This window comes from Crotalus tigris, unplaced genomic scaffold (assembly GCF_016545835.1).
Source record: "Crotalus tigris isolate CLP2741 ecotype Arizona unplaced genomic scaffold, ASM1654583v1 scf7180000017710.2780689, whole genome shotgun sequence".
Classification (NCBI taxonomy): domain Eukaryota; kingdom Metazoa; phylum Chordata; class Lepidosauria; order Squamata; family Viperidae; genus Crotalus; species Crotalus tigris.
In genome coordinates, this window is record NW_024096582.1 from 1459467 (window position 1) to 1482096 (window position 22630).

General features: G+C 36.7%; 1 protein-coding gene and 1 long non-coding RNA gene across 9 annotated transcripts in view; one reads left to right on the plus strand and one right to left on the minus strand.

Annotated features, from left to right (window-relative positions):
• Positions 1-14990, plus strand: LOC120306037. Its single transcript, XR_005556160.1, has 2 exons — positions 1-146; positions 9372-14990. It is a non-coding gene; the product is annotated as an uncharacterized LOC120306037 (long non-coding RNA).
• The window catches only part of MACIR (macrophage immunometabolism regulator), a 15580-nt gene continuing 7171 nt past the window's right edge, over positions 14222-22630 (minus strand). For all 8 annotated transcript variants that reach the window (XM_039338627.1, XM_039338623.1, XM_039338620.1 and 5 more), the window contains one exon: positions 14222-17022. In XM_039338627.1, the coding sequence (XP_039194561.1) occupies positions 16379-17002 (624 nt within the window). In that variant the 5' untranslated portion in view covers positions 17003-17022 and the 3' untranslated portion in view covers positions 14222-16378. The remainder of the gene's footprint in view (positions 17023-22630) is intronic.

Sequence of the window (22630 nt, forward strand, 5' to 3'; positions counted from 1 at the left end):
ATACAGAGCATCATGAAAAGAACCAACTTTCATATAACTGATAATTTTGTATGCCACCATTCTAATTAACAACGAACAGAATTTCTCTTCTATTTGGACTACAATCAATACAGGATGAGGCAGGATGAGACTAATCTCCTACAGAGGTGATTCAATATATCTGATTAGACTGATTGCACTAAACTGTTAGGAAAAGCTGATATGGAGGGATGACCTATATTTTAAGGCGTGTTTGTGAGTGCTTTCTATTTGAAATTTTTCTTTAAGCACCATCAGTATTATAAATCTCAGCTCATATTTTACAACTAAAAAGAAAGCACTGCAATATTTGTTTTTAATATTCTTTTGCTTTTGACAAATTATTTATTTCTTGTCTGTGTAAGAGCTTTCTCTTAAAATATAGGAAACTTTTACTGAATTCCCTATATTCATCAAGTAAAAATTAACCACATTCCAAATGGTTTCTAACATTTCTATAAGATTGTGCCTGTTTAGCATCTCTTCAGCGTCAAATAGATTAAACAAATATGTGAATTGAGTGCTTACCTCTTTAACTGTTCTCAGGCTACATATTGTTATAAAATTTCAGGGGTGTCAATACAACAGTACTACTTTGATAGATAAATAAATATATTGATTATTTACAAATAATCTAGGGCACAGGTGTCAAACTTGCCACATCACATGACGTGTTGCGACATATCATGACTCTTTTTGCATTGCCAGCAATGGGGTGGGCGCGGCTTCGGTATGATGAAACTGGTCTGTGGGCCGGCAGTTTGTCACCCCTGATTTAGCTAAAATGTTAAGACAGCCAAGTGTAGGAATGGATATAAATAATAAATCCTGCAGCCACTGAAATAACAAAGAGTTGTATTTAAGAATTAAAAGGTGCCTACCACAGAGCAATCATAATAAGCAGTAATGATTCAATTCAATACATACATTTCTGAATTAAAATTAAAAAGGCAACTCACTTAATTGTGATTAACATCTTTACTTGCATTTGTTGTTGTAAATTACAACTGAACCATTGTTGTGAAATAGAGAGAAAAGCGCAATGGAAATTATGAAAAACAGAAAGATGGCATTGTTTTTAAAATGACCAAAGATAAGAACTTGAAATAGATAATATGAATCCTATTCTCTGCTTATATTAAAAATAGATCATGTAGATCCAGAATAGCTAGCAATGAACCCAATCCATTTCTCTGCAGCAAAGGGGGAAAAAAGGAAATTTAGTGACTCCAGTGACTTGCTGGATATCAGCTGCCTTTGGTTCTCCCTTGCCTTTCTTTTCATCTAGCAGCAGCAGAGAAACAAAACAGGCGGAGCCCAGTTCATGCTGAGACTCTGCTGAAACATTTGCTGTCTTTAGCTCTTCATTTTCCTCAGCGCCAACTCATATTTAAGATGTGGAGTGAGGTGGCATAGCAGCTAAACCTAATTAGTAAGTTAATTCTGACATAAATACAGATAGAGAGAATGTGACTTTCACGGGACCTGACACACACGCTCTGCCAATGAGACCTTATTCCTGAGTCCAGGAAATTGACCACATATTCTGACCAGGAAAGCAATGACCAACTAGATTTCAAATAACGCTGCAACACAATTATCTTCCTCCAGTCATAGCTTTACTGGAAAGGCTTTTGTTCAAGCTGATACAAAAGGATATTTAACCTCTTCTTGCAAGTTTAATGTAAAATATAACTTTAAAAACTGAGAGTCACTAATGCATCTAAGCTAACTTAGAGTTTGCTTTGATCACTGCTGCATTTTCTGATCCTCCCCCAAATATTAAAATTGAAGTCAGATGTCAGGGTTTTGACTACTCCTCTATATAAATAGTCAGCTATTATTAAATGCCAATGAGCTTAACTGTATCTGGACCCAGTTGACAGCTTCCTGCTGCTCTGTTGTTTACAGAAGACTATAGAATTCAAGCGTAGTTTCTCAACTGATATCATCCATAACACACTCTTAAATAAGAAAATATTATGCCAGTGGGAAGATGCATTCAGACAACTGGAGCTGTTATAAAAATAAGAGAAAATTGAATTATTTCTTTCTTAATTCCATTTTTGTAGCCATTCTATTGTATCCAATTTCTCTTCCAGAGCATTTCTAAAACTTAAATCTCAGCTGCTTCCTCTTGACAGGGTCCTTTGGAAATAGCACTCAGCACAAATATAGATGTTCTTTTATTTTAATGAGCTTAACTGTTTCACACTTTTTTGACAAAAAGACTCATAATACATTTTGATCAATATTATTTCAAACAATATTATATTTATGTTTTAGTGAATTCAATTTTCTACCATTGAGGCAAAGTAGAAAGAAAGGAAAACAAGCAAAAGAAATCCCATTAATGATATTTAAATACCTTCTCAAATCCTGCTCTCATGCATTTCATTATCAGCATCTTTTAAGGCTTGTTCTCCTATCCCAGTGTTTCCCAAACTTGACAATTTTAAGGCATGTGGACTTCAACTCCCAGAATTCCACGGCCAGCAACGCTGGCCGTGGAATTCTGGGAGTTGAAGTCCTCATGCCTTAAAATTGTCAAGTTTGGGAAACACTGTCCTATCCCAATTAACATTCAAACCACTCTTAAGATCTTAAATTTCCCTGTGACTAAAGAGTACATGGAGATGTTGATTTAGTCATCAGCTGCTTGATATGAATAAGTTCATTACACGTAAAATACAAATGAAAGCTAAGATATTAAGCAGCACTGAGTTTATTATTCAAAATAATATATGTGTGCTGCATTTTTATACTATTTCCTTGTTCTGAACTATGAAATTGTGTCAGAAAGTTCTTTTCTTAAACCTCAGGGAAAGAAGCAATTTATTCTGCTCTTTAAAGGGTCCTAACACATCCAAACTGCTTTAGAAGATCTTTAAAATAACCTGTAGAATACAGATAGACATTGATATATATATATATATATATATATATATATATATATAAGATGCCAGATCTCATACATGTCATACAACCCGCCAAGGTTCCATCAAAAAAAAAAAAAAAGGTGCTGGAACTCCGTTCTGGGCATTCTATGACAAAAAAAGCCCTGTAGATAGAAGTATACAAATTGTAAATAAAGAGTGGATAACCTAGATCTGCAGAACTAAAATTTAAGTAAAAATGGAAGAGAAACACAGGTGGTAGAAAACCAGAAAAAAAAAACTATGGCAATGACGGAAAGGAGGAACAAAGCAGGAAGCTGAAATAAACCGGACAATGGGAGAAAATCCTAATGATCAGTTCACGCATGCTATCTTGAACCCTCTGGAAGAAAGGCAAACATTCAGATATAATACAAAGATAACCAAATATAGTATGAAGGTGCTTTACTAAACAAGACACATACTATTCTAATGTGTGATGCAAAATGGGGAAAACCACACATAAAGAAGCACTGGAGTCTTGTACTAACCTCATATGTAAATGTATAAGATAATTGTTTTTCAAACTTGGCAATTTTAAGGTGTGTAGACATGCTGGCTGGGAAATTCTGGGAATTGAAGTCTACACATCTTCTTAAAGTTACCAAGTCTAGGAAATTGGTTAACACATGAGCTGCAGTTTATGTGCAGTAGCAGTTTATGAGTGTGACAGTTAGAAAGATACATAGGTAGCCATCCAACCCCATTCGTTTTATATACTTTTCCATTAGGACAGACCCCTGTAGCAGTGTTATGTAGAGCAAAAATAATCACCTGGTTGGGCTATACCGGTGTTTCTCAACCTTGGCCACTTTAACATGTGAACCTGAAACGTAACTCCCAATGGACCAACTCCCTTTCTGAAGAAGAAGAAAGTCATTTGCCCCACCCCATCAGTTAATACTGCTACTAAAAATAGTTTCTTTTTTGTATTACACCATACTTGATATTGTTCAGTCTGGAATATATCCAATTACAACTGATTCAATAGGATTTGATGGCTCATATTACATAAGAGATGCAGAACCTAATATTTTATGATTAATCAAATCCCATTAGATCAGCTGTAATTGAATATATTCCAGGTAAAGCAATATTAAATGTGGTCTGCTACAAAAAGCTGAAAGTTGCCTTCTAATGGTATAAATGGAGAAAAACGTTAAACTTATAAATAATTAAAATTTTGATTTCAAAAACAATTTAGTTTTTGTCCTGGCTCTTCTCATTTGTTGATTCTAAGTTTAAAATTGGTCCCTTAGCTCAAAAAAGGCTGTGCATCCCTATGCTAACTGCAGTTGTTCTGATTTTGAAAATGTTTCAGACCTTGGGCAAGCACAGCATCTCTATTGGTATTCATTAAAAAAGTCCTCTGTCCAAAAACCTGAACAGAAAAGGTGTGGCTGCTTTAAGGAATCAGTTTATTAACATTACTGGGCATTTCAAAGCAGCCACACCTTTTTTCAGGGCAATAGAAGTTCTCCCAGGATCTGGACTATGGTAGTTGGAGCCCCTTGTGAGTTTATTCAATTTTTCAATCTCATCTTTAAGTGTAACTAATGGTGGCAAACACACCTAATACTCCTTCCTCCTGCTATTTTCCTATTTAAAGAAAGAATAACTGGCCCAAAGTCACCCAACCACAATCATGCCTAAGGTAGGACTAGAATTCACAATGTCCTTGTTTCTAGCCTGGTTCCTTAACTATTAAACTAAACTGGTTAAAGACTATTTTGTTACTTGCTTTTTGCCTTATTTATTTTATTGGGGTTTTTAATAGCATGCTTTTATGGTTTTTACATTGTGAGCCACCCAAAGTCATTTTGAGTTGGGAAGCACCTAAATCAAAAAAATCACATTAAAATTAAATAGAAATGTGTTGGTCTATCTGCTTTCCTGAGAAGCAGGCATGTTAGACAGATTCATGTAAGGGTCATGCAAGGATTCTATGTTGGGTAAGCGTGGGTGGTTTGATCTTCTTGTACTATTTCTGTTCGTTTTAGTGTATGTGTGTGTAGATATATGTGCATCATTTGTGTTACATGATAATATAAGTTGCAGTTACCTATTTTATCTAATTATAAGAAAAAAACCTAACTGATAAAATTAATAAAACAGTGGAATAGATTCCTACAAAGGTTGTGAGCTTTCCATCTATGGAGTTTTAAAAAAAAGCTGGAGGCTACCTCTCATAGATGGCTTAAATAGTTTTCTTATACAATAGAGACATTATATTAGATTATCCTTTGACCCCTTCCAACTCTACAGTTCAATGATTCGATGAAATAATGCACACAACTGATTTTAAATGTAACTAATTTTTTTTTTCCTTTTTTAAACTAATTGTTATTAAGAATTTTATTAATAATTTAAAGTACAATAGTACTTAGCTCAACTTGAAGGCATTAATACAATGTTGAACACTTATATATCTGAAATAAATTTGTGGCAGTTTTCTTTTTCCTGGATTTTTAACAATCTTGCCTTATTAAGAATTGTTGGAAACTCAAAACCTTGTATGTTGTTTTGAACCTTCAGTTGGCCTAACACAGCGGTTCTCAACCTGTGGGTTGGGACCCCATTTGGGGTCGAATGACCATTTCACGGGGGTCACCAAGCAACACAGTCCGCCATTTTTCCCCCTTTTCCTTAGCTGTGCTACTCCCTTTTATTCTATTGGCTTTTGAAAGCAATAGAATAGACTCTCTTGAATAGAGTCTAATTCTATTGGCTTTCAAAAGCCAATAGGAATTGTCCAGGCTGTCTCTGCCCTGCTGAGCCTGCCAAAAGTCCCATTCTGCAAACGGTGCTGCAAGTTGTCTGCAGCGAAGGCGAGCTGTCTGGAGGTTTCCATCCCTCCCTGCTGAGCAACTACTAAAAATGTAAGTAAAAGAGGGCCAGGGGTGGGAGGTGGGAGGCCGGTGGATGCAGGGGGGTTGCTGGTGCACGTGGGGCCTGGCAGGTGCCTTACCTCCCTTGGGCTGGGCCAGCTGGTGGGCCAGCCGGTGGTCGGCCTGCTCCATCTCTGCTGCTTGCCAGCTACGCCTCAGCCGGCACAGGGGGCGGCATCACGCATGTGCGGCGCTCCCGGGCAGGGAAAGTCCTTGACTTACAACCGGTTGGGTAGTCCTCAACTTACAACCGGTTGGGTAGTCCTCGACTTACGACCAATTGGCATTAAAAAGGTTGAGAACCACTGGCCTAACAAATGCATTGCCATCATAATGAATGATGTTGTTTACAGTTATGATTATTACTATTATCATTATGACTATTATAATTCAGAATGGCAGAATATTATAATTATATCATTCTTTTCATTAATGTTCAACATAGAAAAATAAGCTATTCAGTTCCAAATGAATTATAATTTTTACATTGTATTCTACATTTATCAAGACTACATTAATCATTAACTGAATTTAAAGTTGGTGGGTTTTCTTCTATGTTCTTTTAACCAAAACATTTACAAACCTAGAACATATTATTTTCTCTGTTAGACAAAATCCAAATGAGCAGGCTATGAAACTCAGTCTATTGTTGTTTCCAAATTTGCCCTCTAGAAATGGCTCATTAAATTGATTCACATTTTTTTCTACTAACTCAAGCTTGGCTCATTTAATCAAGGAAGTCTCTCCATTGGACTGGGCAAGGAAACCCACTGTTGGGAAGGTAATTCAGTGCTTAGAGAAAGGGAAGATAGAAGAAATTCAGACATTTCTTTCTCAACATCCCTCATCTTCTTTCTTATGGGATCAACACAAATTAGTGATAGTGTAATAGCTTTCTTCTGCTGCAAGTCCTCTGGTTTTAAATAGGCTTGTATTGAATGAATTGATGTTTGTTTAAAATGTTGATGCCATTCCATGGCTATTTGTTCAAAATATTTCAGTGCTATACCTTAGATAAGACAGACAAGATTCAGAAACTGAATATGCAAGAAAGGAATAGGAAATTATGAATTCAATATAACAAAAATAGGTAGACTAATAAGATAAAACTAGCAAGATTGAAACAGTTACTCAAAAATAACTGTAGTGCAAATATATAACTCAGTGGTTCTCAACCTTCCTAATGCCGCGACCCCCAACCATGTGGTCGTAAGTCGAGGACTACCTGTATTTCCCTGTGGGCAGGACAGGAGGAGGCGTGCACGTTCCGCCTCCTCTCCTGTGGCTGGAGTGCACGCTGGGCCGGCCGAGGGTGCATGCAGGCCATCGCCCAGCAACCGCCTCGGCCCGGGAGCGCCACACATGCGTGGTGCTGCCCCGTGCCGGCTGAGGCGTAGCTGGCAAGCAGCAGCGATGGCGCAGGCCAACCACCGGCTGGGCCACCAGCTGGCCCAGCCCAAGGAAGATAAGCCACCCGCTGGGCCCCACAGGCGCCAGCAACCCTCCCTGCACCTGCCGCTGCTCCGCTAGCCTTTCCTTGGCCACCGCACATTTGGTGCGGCGGCAGGCAGGCCCAGGTTATCCTGGGCGGCCATGGCATGCGGCGATGGCGCAGGCCAACTACCTGCTAGGCTACCAGCTGGCCCAGCCCAAGGGAGGTAAGGCACCTGCCGGGCCCCACGCACGCCAGCAACCCTCCCTGCACCCGCCGCTGCCCCGCTAGCCTTACCTTAGCCACCGCACATTCGGTGCAGCAGCAGACAGGCCCAGGCGTTCCTGGGCGTAGCTGGCAAGAGGCAGTGACGGCGCAGGCCGACCACTGGCTGGGCCACCAGCTGGCCCAGCCCAAGGGAGGTAAGCCACCTGCCGGGCCCCACACGTGCCAGCAACCTTCCCTGCGCCTGCCAGCCTTCCACCTCCCACCCCTGGCCCTCTTTTACTTACATTTAGTAGTTGCTCAGCAGGGAGGGGTGGAAACGTCCAGAAAGCTCGCTTTAACTGCAGACAACTTGCAGCACTGTTTGCAGACTAGGACTTTTGGCAGGCTCAGCAGGGCAGAGACAGCCTGAACAATTTCTATTGGCTTTTGAAAGCCAATAGAATTAGACTCTATTCAAGAGAGTCTATTCTATTGGCTTTCAAAAGCCAATAGATTCTATTGGCTTTCAAACACCAATAGAATAGACTCTATTCAAGAGACTCTATTCAATAGAGTCTCTTGAATAGAGTCTATTCTATTGGCTTTCAAAAGCCAATAGAAAAAGAGGGAGTAGCACAGCTAAGGAAAAGGGGAAAAAAATGGCCGACTGCGTTGTTTGGCAACCGTGAAATGGTCATTCGACCCCAAATGTGGTCGCGACCCACCCCCTATTTAAAGAAACAGCCACATCAAGTTTTTTTAAGAAAGAAGAAATATTATTTTATTCAGTAGTAGCAATTTTGAAGTTGTTAAAAAGCATCATGCTAATTAATGTTCAGAAGATCACTGAAGCAGCAAAAAGGGAAACATTACTGTAGCTTCTCTAGTAGTGCTTGTTATAATATTTGTCCAAAATATTCAGTTTTGAATATCATTACCCCCCACTCCAACAGACTCTTCTTTCATACAAGGGTCTCAGCAGCAACAGTCCCAAACGGGATCGCCAACTCACAAACAAGCAATCACAAATTGCTCCATTACCCACAGGATATGCCCAAATTACTCCCTTGCGTAATTATCCCCAGTTTAAGAATCACTGTCCAAATGCTATGCAAAAGTACTGCAGAACTTGACTTTGCAAAACTGCTTCAGCAGGATTGGTCAACTGAATTGTCATCTAATTTAACTAATCTGTTGAAGTTCTTCACCTTCTTTACTATACTCTTTCCTAGATAGTATAGGAAAATAGAAAAGTTTCTGCACTTGGACAGACTAGCATGTAGCACAATACAGATAAGAAATCCTTATTTTTTTAGTTCTTATTTTTCTAATACATGTACTTATCTTATTATGCATCTATATCCAAGTAGAATTTCCTGACATCTATCCTGTCACCAATAATCGCTCTGTAATTTAAGTCTCTTTGTTCCTATAAAGTAGATATAGCCTGTTTTTGGTGATGGGATGGTGTTTTTCACCTGCTAATGTGTCCTTTGTGGGACCCTTGCTATAAAACTGCATATTTTAATGTGACAGGAAAAATATTGTATTTTATTTACATATACACTAAACCATTTGTCCTGGCTCAGCCCACTTCTTGAGCATATCAAGAGATCTCTAGTTTTCTATTTAAAACCTAAAAGCAACCTTTGTCTTGAAAAAAAAACCCCACAACTACTCCAGCTGTGGGGTCATGTTGAATATCTTTAAAATCAAGGAAATAACTTTTAAAAAATAATATACCTACCCAAAGCACCCAATGAGTTCTGTAAAGTTCAAGACATGCTTTGAGTCTGAATTTAGTAATAAGAGTCTGAAGAGACAGCCTAGAAGAAAAATACAATGCACAATAAACTGATACTCAAATAAGATTATGTTTGCCTAATTCAGACAATCAAGGATACCCATCTGCAAACTGGTGCTGTGGAAGAAGACCCAACTGTGAATATTGTCTATGGGAAGTTCTTATAGGACTGCTTTTTTCCCAAAGGGAACATGGTAAGAACTAGCATTTCTGGAGGATCTTTGGGACTTAGCTGTGAAGCCATCAGCACCTACAGTGTTTCTCTTATCTCAGCAATGTATATGTGGACTTCAACTCCCACAATTTCCTAACTGGCTCAGAAAGTTTGGAGTTTAAATTTAAACAATTTAAAAGTTGCCAAGTTTTGGAAACACTGGTATAATTTATTTTTGGAAACATTGTGTTATTCTTAATGTTTTGTTATTTTATTATTTTTTAAATAATTGTTAAATATTAACAAATCACCTAGAGTCCTGCAGGCTGAGGCAAGGATAAATTGGAAAAATGCATTATTGAGTTTTCCTTTTAAGTTGAAGTAAGGAAGGTACAAATGTTAGTTTCTTTGGCTAATTCACTAGAAATTCTTCATATTGTATATATTTGTCCTATCATTTAATTTTTCTTAATATTCCTTCCCTGGATTTCCATATTTCCATACTCATCATTGTTCACCCATATCAGCAAATCTTGCATTATTGCTAGAGTTGCATTTCTTGTTTATGACTACAGCAAAAAAAAAACATTGTAATAAATATGCTTATCATTTCAGATTTTGCAGAAAGTGTAAAAAAGCTGAGATTTAGCCAATTATTTTAATCTGCCAGCAGAAATCTTGCTATTTTTTTAAAATAAGGGAATAATGTAAAGAAACGTCAAGTGGAATAACCATGGAGTAGCGTTTATTTTATCTCTGACTGTAATAAGAAAAGAGAGCATTTGAAAGAGGTAAGCATATAAGTATTTTTTTTCTTATATTCCCTTTTTAAAGAGGGTATTAGTTCTTTTAAGTTCTTTAAAAACTTGTCTACTAGTTTAGAAATAAAAAAGGCCACGTTGAGGTTTAATAATTGTTGGTAATTGGCAGCAAAAAGGAGTTGGAGTCCAGTGAACAGTCTGAGGAGGCTGCAAGTTTCCTTTGTGAACAGATTTCCACCCTTAGTATAACAAGGGCAGGTTATCTTTCTGTGCTTAAGGGCTGCTGGTGGTTGTGTTCCACCTGCTGAGAGGCACAGAAGATTGTGAGATCATCAGAGGGAGGCAGGGATTTTTACTCCTTTGTAAGCTTTTGGGCTTCCCCCTCCTCACTTTCCTGCAAATAAATAGATCTTATGTCTATTGGAGGTTTAACTTATTTTTATCTAATGCCCCAAATTGTGGTTCAGTGGCATAATCTTAATTCTAGTGCTGCTCTGATTAGCATACCGTAGTAGTACTCCAGTACAAACTGCAGTATGGTCCTGTGTGTATCATCAGGTCAGGACTCTTGCATTTATTGCTAGTTTAGTGTGTATATAATTGTACAACAGTAAACGTCATGTGAATATATTATAGCAAACCTTTCCTACCCTGATAAATCAAGAAACCCAAGTATTAAATTAACAGTGTGTTTTTGCTAGAGTTCAATTATTAAAACTATTTTTAAAAAGTACCATAATAATATGCTATGCAGAATGATTGTTAGCATAATGCCCAATAACATTTCCTAATCTGACTGCTGTAAAGAATTACAGTAACTCAGATTGTAAAACTCTGTTAAGCCTTTATGGCTTATATATACACTCACCCTGCATTATTACTAAAAGCAGTGCTTTTTTTCTAAAAAAAAAAAAAAGTGCTGGAACTCATACACGTCATACAACCCGCCTTGCCTACCCTACAAGGTTCCATCCAAAAAAGGTGTCGGAACTCCGTTCTGGGCGTTCTATGAGAAAAAGAATCCTGACTAAAAGAATACATAATCCAGGGTGATTCTGTAGTTTTGGTTCCAGGGTTAGTCCCTGAGGAAGGGCTTTATTTCAGGTGTTTACTTTGTATGTTACAAGACCATTGGGACTACATAGGAAAGAGAGTGCTAGTGAATATAAGAAAAAAATATGAATAGAAAAGTAGAGGATTTCAGACAAGGTTTGATAGAGAAATACTTAATGGAGTCTACTGGTTGTGAATGAAGATGGAGGAGGAATGGACACAAGGTACACATTAGAAGTGGAACTACCTGCTTTGGTAACCAGTTTTGTTTTGGGACATGATGTAAACCTGCCTTAGATTCTTCAGCCCTCAGAAGGTTTATCAAAGGTGAGCAGAATGGCTGGCACTGCTGACAGGGAAGAGTTGGAGGGTGAGAAACACAAACTATGACCACTATTATCTACAAAGTGGCAGCAACAAGGATATTTGGAGTAGGAATGGTGAACAAAAAAAACAAAACACAAATCCCAGATTCCCTAGAATAATCCTGGCCCAATATTGGGCACTGAGAGAACCTTTGTCAGATCCAGAAAGATTTCCCTGATGGGATGAAAGATTTCGTGTCTGCAGGTGCCAGAACTGAGAAGTGCTGCCAGGATGGGTAATTGCAGCTGCAATTAAACCCAGTCTGGAAAGCATCTGAAGATTTATTTTAACACCAGATGATCTGGATTGAAATATAAGAGTACATTCTCTGAGCAAGAGTTAAGGAAAGCTGAGGTCAGCTTCCCATCCCTTACCAGGCAAGAGAACAGGAGTGAGATGGAGGGATTTTATGAGTTTTAAAGTTCTCTGGAAAGTTGAAGGCCCTAGGATGTAGGTGATGGGAATTAGAAAAGTGGTAATGGAATTGAGCCACGTGGGGCAGCTCTGCAGATGAAACAGCAGAGACTCAATAATAAGAAAATGGAACTAGAGCAGGGAATACTGAGTGTATTGTTGGGGAAGAAAGGGGATACATACATTAGTTCAGGTTCATTCTAAGCCAATGATCCCCCTCCTAGAGCCAAGATAGTAGGTTGAAGGGTATTTTAGTCTTCAACTGTTGGTAAATGTCAGGTTTCCCTACAACAAAACTGCATCTGACACGGTGATGGACAAATGACTGGATCTGATACTTACATAGGGCCTAGGGGAGGGTGTAGAGTCAAAACCTTCAGGACGGTGAGCACGACATAATTGGAGATCTGCCATTTTTGTACGTGTGTGCTGTGATCATTCACAGAGACAGGGAGCACTATCTCAAATATAATCAGATGCAAGTGCCTATAAATGGAATGAGGACACACTGACAAACTAGGGGTGTTGCTGGTGTCACAACCCTCTGGATCTCATCACAGTTCTGGTGCTGGAGTTCCTAAATGTTGCTTGAATAACTTCATTTTCCATGCCCTGGAAGAGAAATCTGGTGTAGCTTGTAAGTTCATATTCACAAGCTTGTCACAAGAAATTGCAGATCCAAAATACAGGATATATTTGGTCTTCACATTGGAACAGATGACATTAACAGAAGACATTAATACCTTGCCTTTGCCTTGATCAAATCACCTTGTTAAATTACAGATCATAGATAATTTAAAATTCCTGCAAGAGTAGTAGACCTATTACAATGTTGTAAATTAAGAAAAGGGAGTGCTGTATTTATGTGCCACGAGTGCTGGGGGAAAGTTGGGATACAAAACATATATTGCTATGCCAGACTAAGCTAGAGACATTATGGAAATTTTGAATGAGTGCCTGTGACTATATATGAGAACTATCATCATTAAGTGAGCATTAACATAACATATTAATGTTTTTTTTGAAAAAATGGATTTGTTTTTATGTACTTTTCCTGTTATTCATTGCCAAGTATGTCTGGATCGGAGCAAGAGAGAGATTTTGTTAAATAAAATAGAAAAAATATTAAGTGACTTTTTAAGAACAGTTTAAAATTTAAAAACTTTTTAAAATTTTTGAATTTTAAAAATTATTTAAAAGTTAGCAATGTTTCAAAAACCTCTAGCATTTGCTCCTTCCTCTCAGGTCTGATATTCTAATATTGGACTACAAGATTGTTCACATGTTGAGAAGGGGATTTTTTTGCCTTTGCCATAAACTTGACTATATTTGATCAAGGTCACCAGTCTACTTTCCTTTAAGTTGGCAAAATATAAAGGGGACCAACCAAGTTACACAAAAGCTCCTCTGTGCAATGGAGAGTATCTTTGAATCTTCACTACATCTTGGGCTCGGAGGCATCTCCTCATCATTCCACCACAGTTGCATGAATGGGATATCTTTTATTTAGGTAAAAAAAATGACATTTTTTCATAAAGAAATCTTGCCATAGAAAGAGAAAAATTCATATTCCTCAATAATTAATATTCTGGGGTTTGTCGTAAGTCTTGACTGAAAAATTATGAATTACCTGCCATCAAATGTTCTGGGGAAATCAGGAAGGGAAGGAGCCCATGTGAATGGAGTAAAAAAGTATGGAAGCATGCTCTAAATGTATCAAGGATATGGCTTGCGATTGGTCTGTAAAACTCCATGTATAAAAATACTGAACTCAATAAATGATTACTTGGTAAGAAAACTTCAGGTCATAATTTTCCATCCAGGTTTTACTTTCTTGGTAAATCATCATTTAATATGCATTTCAAGTTAAGTTATCTAATAAAACAAATGTATTTAGCGTTAAATGCGTCCAACTCTCAAAAAACTCTTTAAAACAGTGATAAAAAAGCAAACTCCAGGCAATGAATTCAATCACTGAAACAAATTTTCATACAAGACAAGAAATTGATATGCTATAGTTTCAATAACTTTTAGAACAATTTTTAAAAACAGTGGGGAAAAATGTCAAATTTGTATTTTCCCACTTTTATCCCATAAGTTGTCAGCAATGGCCGATTATCTTGTCAGGCAACTGACTTAAGAGATGCAGAGAACTTTAGAAATTAAAAACAAAATTTAAAAAAATAACTTTTTTTTTTCAAGAAAATAGTTCAAAAGCCACATAAAGTGAGGCCAACCATTTACAAGCAAATTTTGTAACAACAAATCTGAGGATTTTCTTATATGTATTATCTATCTCCCAAAATGTAGTTATTCATTGCACATTATAACAAGAACAGATTCATGCATATACCATGGCTATTTTTTTCTAATGGGCAATTCTTTCTCAGATAAATAGAAAATCACTGAGAAGTCTCATTATAAAGTGAGCTGTAGGCAAATGCAGCTGTTTCTGCTATTACAATGGCAAGGAAAAAATGATTAGATTTTAGTAGTTCTCTGAATATTAAATGTGTGGTAGATTCCATGTCATAGTTTCTGAAAAACAGAAACTAAATTCCTTTTGTGTGTCAGGGCCTACGATATATATGAAAATATATAAAATTGATGCATACATTTATAATATACATACATTTTTAGGAAAGAATGTAAAATGATATATAATCAGGCAGATTTTCTTTCCAGGTTTTAAAAGAGCAACACATACCAAGGGCCACAGAAAAGTAGGGATATTACCCTTTTATTTTCTAGTCAATGTTGCTTCATAGATAAAATCAATTAATGTTGATTATTTATGCTTAATCAATAAATGTAAAAATCCTTTCTTTGGCATTGGACAGTACTCTTCTGTTTACACTAGAAGGCCATGCAGAGTAGTTCCTTAGGAAATCATTTTTCACTCTAATACAGCAATGCAACTTGTAAAAATTACAAGCATCTTCTCAAGTTAAAAAAAACCTGATCCATAATTTATTCACTGCCAGTTGGGCATAATTTTTGCACAAGATGTCAAAGAAGAGACAACCCTTATGCTTTCAAAGCATATGCTCTCTGTATTCATTCTTAAGAGACAAGTCTTTTCCAAGTAAATCAAATCTGCAAGGAATGGTTTTAAAAAGGCTTTGTTTCATAAACAATTTAAGCATTCCTTACTGTATCCACAAGAGTTAAGCTTTCATTTCTAAATAATTTACAGATCAAGAACATAACATGATTGCACACTCTTTCAGTAATAAGCAGCATATCTTAAAAGAGTAACAATAAATATTAAAATGTAAAATATGATTTGTTTGGAGATGATTTACACCAGTACATTTGAAGAAATCAATAATTTAGTTGTAACCTGAAATTTTTTTTAAAAGAAAAACAAAACAAGACGATATTGTAATGATCAGTGCTGTAAATAAATTGGAATGTTTAAATGCAGTGCTAAAATGTCATAACAACCTCTCATCATACCTATGTAGTAGTTACTGTAAAATCTAAATGTTGAATACCACAGATGCAAATGCAGTTTTCAGCATTTGTGCAAGTGTATGTGTATATGTGTGTGTGTGTGTGTATACACACAAACTGACACACAAATATCTATATTCATACTTACATCACACACTATAAAGGTTTCTGTGTTAATTATTTAAAAAAACATACAAAATTAAAGTCAGTGATTTTCTTTCAATATTTTTTTCTTTAAAACACATTTTAGGATTTTGTTTAAAAAATTACACTGAAATTAGTCTGAAATGCAAGTAGTAATTCAATTATACATTTAAAAACAGTCATCTCTAGTAATGTAAGTACTGAGGCTTAATTTCATTAGCGATTGTTTTCTTTTCTTTTGTTCCCAGTGCAAATCCAGCTACAATGAGTGCAAACTGGATTATTTTAAAGAGCACACGGTTTTAGTGAATCATTTTGTCCTATAATGCAAAACTCATTGCATATGCACATATGATTAATATTAAATAATATATTTCAGTGCTTATCCATGAGTAATTTCTTACAGCAAGCTCAGTCAGAAACAAAATTCACATTACATCAATTTTTGAGTGTTAAATTGTCATAAATTTCAGGTATCCATGTGCAAAACATGTTTTGTTACAGTATTCCCAAAAAATTTCTTGTCAGAATTTTTCAGAACTCCTTTCTATTTCCATGTAGTTTCCACACACGCATCTGCGCGCACACACACACACACACACACACTCTCATGCACAAACATACACTTTATCTTCCTATGCTTCCTATGTCTAATAACACTTTTCTGATCCAATCAGGTACTAAGTGCATGACTGCCTACATTGTATAGACAATCTTGATGCAGTGAATGAAGGATGATTTATATTCATGTGTTGTTCCTAGCAAACATACGGTCCCCTCTGAGCGTGAGGTGCTGGAGCTGATACTGAAGCACTTCTGTATCAGCTGGTTCCTTGATGTTCATTCTGTCTAAATTGAGGTAGTCTAGGGATTTTGAGTGAGCTCTTTTACCTTTGAAAAGGCAGAGGGGTAAAGGACCATGAAATGCCTTGTATGGTTCATAAGGTAGTGGCTTGCTGCATTTATCCCCTGAGCTGGGCATCCGTCGCCTTCTACGGCCATTGATCGCTGGGATCTCATAAGGCTGGTAATACCTGCTTCTGGCTTTGCACACTCGGGAAGAACGAGAAAGTCCTGAATCAAGCTGTTTGGAACGCAAAGTAGGTCCTATCATTTCAACATTATTCTGTTCTTCTACAGTGCACTTTTGGGCTAATTTCAGGAGTTCCTCTCCAGTAGTGAAGCCAACCAAGAAGTTAGAATCCATGTGGAGGATTTGGTAACCTGAAACAGTCTGGCGCATTGGTGAACATGGGGTGCTGGAGCAGCGAGGTTTCTCGTCTGTTTTGCTTGCAGCACTCACTTCAGCAATAGGCAAGGGGAGAGGGGCTAGCATAGATCTGGCCTCTCCATTAATGTCAACTTCCATTTTAAGTAGAATCCAATAACCTAAAAATACAAAACAGCTTTATTAGCATGACACAAACACAAGTGGAACTGGTGTCGGTTGAGAAATGGCAGTCATTTCTGTCTTTAGATCTTACTTTGCAGAGACTTCATTGTAAACAAGCACATGGTAACAAACAGATGACTGGAGCTGGACTTGCATTCCATTTTTGGCAAAACACTGGTTTGTGTCTTTATCTATCATTCTTTTCTTCTTTCCTATCAGGTTCAGCTCCCAACCTTTATCCATAAACTGAAAATAATAATGTCCTCTCACTCTAGTATTACCTGTGAACAGTACTCATAATGATAGTTCTGAATATAACCATATTTCAGTTACCAGATCTTATCCTAGTAGTAGATCCACAAGACAATAAATTAGATATTACAGCTGAAAAAAGTAAAAGCAAGGATTATCTTCAAGATAAAATTCAAAATGTCTTTTTATTTTCACATACTACTACCAGTTAGGGGCTAAGTCAGTGTTCAATTTTCTTCATTACATGCAGACTAAATCCTTAAACAGGAACAGCCATGTTTTCAGAAGATGGCTTGAACCATTCTCTACAGAATGGTGCAAAGAAATCCACTGGGTGAACTTGGGTTACTCATTCCTTCTCAGCTCTAATCAATCTCAGGCTCTGCAAGAAGCCAAATGAAAAACAAGATTTATTGCATCATGCATTGACAGATTTGAGTGTGGACTAGACGAGTGCAGTACAAAACAAGTGGATGCTGCAACCAAGTGGGAGAAACACTAAAAACACCACCATTACAATTTAATGTGATGTCTAAATCTGACTTTAGTATGTCAAATCTGCTATACATATCTCTGGTACTATATAAAACATAAAATGCAAGCAGAATACTTTTGTCTAAACATTTGGATTTGCATATTGAGTGGTACGGTTTGTTTCATGCAAAAATAATATGGTTCGTGTAAGTTGTGCTGTTTGCAGTAAACAAACGTCTATATAAAAAGTGTATAATATTTTGAAAGGCACACAAATCAAAATTGAATCTCCCACTCAGGAATAAATTGAATATATGTTTTAAAATATGATCAAAAGTCCATCTAAACTGGAATGGAAAATTTTTTCCCTAAAGCAACTCTGCCCTTGCTTATCTTTTTCCATGCTATACTGAAATGAATCTAATATTCCAAATGCACAGCTAATTAACAAATAAAAAGCCTAGCATGTTTGTAATTACTTTCAGTGGGAGCTCTTGTTTGTGGGGAACCCCCCCCCCAACTCAATTTCTACTTCCTACTCAACCACAGCACATGACCTTGGGCTTTATAGTACTGAATTTAGCTCAGATAGAAAACAAAGTGATTAAGTCTTAATAAACCCTTTAATAAAAACTGCAGTGATCCAGAGATTAGGTTGATGCCCTTTTGTCAGTAGGTTAAGCTGTTCTTATTTACAAAGGGATATTCTTAGTTGCCACCTTTTATCCTATACTTTTTATAATATAACTTAACTGCCACCTTTTATAATTCTCCTTTGCAATTATTTTCTTTTGTGATATGGTGTTGTCATGTACTGACAATAGAAGATGTTGTGGAAATTAGCTGCTCTAGGTGATGCTTGAGAGTTTTGGAAGGCAGAACTGTATTTCCAAAACAAACATGTTCACTCATGCAACTCTTTGCCCGTAAGAATATCAGCCATCATTGGTATACATCTATTTTCTGAAATGCCAAAAGGTCAAATGGATGGATATTTCAGAGGATGAATAAGCCACTATTAGCTAACCCCACGACAGAGAATGAGGTGGCTGGATGGAGTCACTGAAGCAGTAGGCATGAGCTTAAATGGATTCCAGAAGATGGTAGAGGGCAGGAAGGCCTGGAGGAATGTTGTCCATGGGGTCGCGATGGGTCGGACACAACTTCGCAACGAACAACAACAATCTAACCTCACTTGCAATTAACAGAATAACAGAGTTGGAACAGACCTTGGAGGCCTTCTAGTCCAACCCCTGCTCGAGACCCTGTATCATTTCAGAAAAATGGTTGTCCAATCATTTCTTAAAAACCTTCAGTGTTGTGCACCACAACTTTTGAAGGTAAGTCATTCCATTGATTAATTGTTCTTAGTGTTAGGAAATTTCTCATTAGTTCTCTCCTTGATTAGTTTCCATCTATTGGTTTTTGTTCTGCCTTTAGGTGCTTTGGAGAATAAGTTAACTCTTCTTTACGACATACCCTTAGATATTGAAACAATGCTATCACATCACCCCCTGTCCTTCTTTTAATTAAACTAGACATACCAAAGTCCTGCAATGTTGTTTTAGCCTCCAGTCCCCTAATCATCTTTGTTGTTCCTCTCTGCACTCTTTCTGGAACCTCAACATCTTTTTTATGTCATGGTAACAAAAACTGAATGCAATAGTCCAAGTGTGGTCTTACTAAGGCATTATAAAATGATACTAACACTAACACTGCCAGGGTTGGGAGATTTTCTGTGTCTGTCAAAACTTTGATTTCAAATTCCATTTGTGATCATTAGAAATGGTAGCAATTTTGATTTCAGACAAAGTGACCAATCTTGAAATGATTTTGACATGTAGGAAGAAAAGAACAGTGTGCACTTTCTCACTATCTAGCCTATGTCTTATCATGATGCATGTATGATGTTTGAAAGTTAATTACACTAAATATACTATCAGGGCCACAAATTAAAAAAAATATATATAGACATGAGTGCACCTGCTGGGATTTGCCAATCTCAAACTAAAAGACCAGTAAATTACAGCAGCTTATTACACCTCTCTTTCTCTCGCACACCCACCCACACCCACAAAACACTCCCTCTTTCTATCTATCTGTCACACACACAAACATCTGCAGGAAAAAGACAAAAAAAACCCTGCAATTGTTTGTTTCAATCTGGCCTACTATTATTGGGACAAACATTGGGTAGGTTCTTATTCTAATCTATTGGTTGCTTCACTAGGTTTACTGAATAAATCATAACTGGATGTGTTTCCACATCTTCTAAATTACAAACTATGGTTTGTAAATATCTGTATCAATAAAACCAGCAACAAAAAGTCATGGTTCTTTTTTGTATATTTGTTATAGTAGCAAATGCTGTTTTGAACCTATCAAATATTACACAATGAATTTTGAGTCCTACAGTACTGAATAGGCCTAAACCTCTTTCATCTTGGGCTGCAACCTCTGATCTCAGGAGAACACCATAGCAATAGTAATAGCACTTAGACTTATATACTACTTCACAGTGCTTTACAGCCCTCTCTTAGTGGCTTAGAGTCAGCATATTGTCCCCAATCTGGGTCATTTTACCAACTTCAAAAAGATGAAAGGCTGAGTCAACCCTGAACCAGTCAGAATCGAACTCCTGGCAGTGAACAGAGAGTTAGCCTGCAATATGCACTCTAAGCACTGAAACACCACAGCTCCTCAATAACCTCATCACTATCCCTTGGTTATAACCCCCTTGTCTACAAAAGGGCTGTATGTGATCCTCTACTGGAATCACTTGATAAGTCTATTTGAACTGATTTTGAATGAACAATATCAGGAATAGGAGGTTTTCTTTTTCATCACAATCATAGGGAAATCTTGCCCTGATTTTCACAGACTTTACTTTCAATCTGCAGCCTGTTTTATAAAATACACACCTAATAAACACTGAAGGAAACAATATACAATCCATGTGTATAGATGTGCCAAACAAACAAAAAAGGTACATTCAATTTCTTATTTAAAAATGCTATTAAGAAAACCTGTGAAATAATATTTACCATAGAATTGATTTTTTAAAAAACAAATATTTTACTTGCAATCTCAGAGAAAAATTGCATTAAATAAAGTGCATTATATTTCTAAAATGCAACAGCATTGTGTTGGAAGAGCCAAACTATAATTCCATTTGTGCATAAACCTGCTGTAGTTGCTCTTCATCAAATACATGTGCTTCTTATGCACACCATATAAAGTAAAATAGTGGTAATCTTCATAGAAAAAAATATTTTCGTTAATTCAGCCTTCACAACACTACACTCAGAGTCTGAGGATCACATGCTGCCTGGGAATTATGAAGCTGCAGTAGCAATATATCTTGAAGGCACCAGATATGAAAAGTTGTGAGAGTCTGTTATCCAGATTTCTTTCTATAAAAATAATAGCTCACCACTATCTTAAAGATGGGATTCTTGAAGTGTTTGTGTAAAACAATCCAAAATGAAGCTAACTGAACATGTAATCTCAAAATGCAGATAATAATGAATGGTAAAGATAGGTACTTTCATAGTTCATCACAAATATGCCCATTTATACATACTGGGCATTCTCAAAGCATATCCTTTTACATGTGTAAGCTTTATTAGGAGTACAATTTACAGAGTATGTGTTCTGTCTTTCTATCCAGACATTTATGATTTATATAGCAAGTATAATTGAAGATAAATGGATTTTAAATCACAACTGAACATTTTACTAAGTAAATAGCCGAAGTCCTGGATGTGTTTATAGCCGATTCTGGTTTTTTTATTTTGGATAAAAATCATGCAGTAGGCCTTTTCCTTATTTTTTTCCATCCCAACTGTTCTGGTTGGTTTGAGAGAATACTCTGAAATAAATTTTTAGGATATTCCTGAGGGCCTAATCATCCACATCTAATTTTACTAACAGAAATTTGCCATTTTTTTAAATGCTGTTATTGTTAGCCTCTTTGTCAGCCCTTAAATAACATTATTCACAAAAAATTCTGCCTCCTCTCTGGTCTCATTGCCCTTCAGAATAGTTGTTCTTCAGAGTTTTTAAATTCTAGTTCTGATTTATATGTAGCATAAGAACAGAAAATATGTATTGATATAAGCATGGCACATTGAACTGCAGTTATTAGGGATGTACATTAGCAGATCTGCCCAACCTGTATCCTACCAAGCAGCCTTGTGTGTACGGCTGGCATTTTTTAAAAAATAGTCAATCCATTGATGCCAGGAAGGATCCACCACTACCTAGGTTTTTAGAGTCATCTTCATCCCAAAAGGCATGTGGCTGAATACCTCCAGGCCTCACAACCAGTTCCATTGCTGCTGCAATGCTGAACACTTGATCTGCCTGCCAGCTATTCCTTTGTGACCTGTAATTATTTTTAAAGTAGTAAACTTTCCTTTCTACGAGTTTTGTGGACCTGTCATTAGCATGGTAATTATATATCTGTTTGTGCAATAAATCATGGTGATACTAATATTGCTGTTAATATGGGCCAATGAACTTGGAAAGTACATTTGTCACATGAAGCCTGAATAACACTGAGTAACAGTCCACACCAACTTGTAGACTGTGGAATATTGCAAAGAACAGCTGGCTAATTCTTTCTTTGCTGTTTTGTACAAATAATTTTGAAGGTCAACAAAACTTGTTTTTAATGTAAGGAATAACATTTTAATATAAAGATCTCTAACATTTAATACGTCTGGCAAATATAGAAAAATAACTCAGCATTAGATTTCTCTAAAATGTAATATTTATATCACTTACTGTTCTATAAGTAACAAATCTCACACAAATTTCATAGATTAAAAGGTTTAAGAATTAAAAATGACAATGTCTGCAGGTCCTTACAATTTC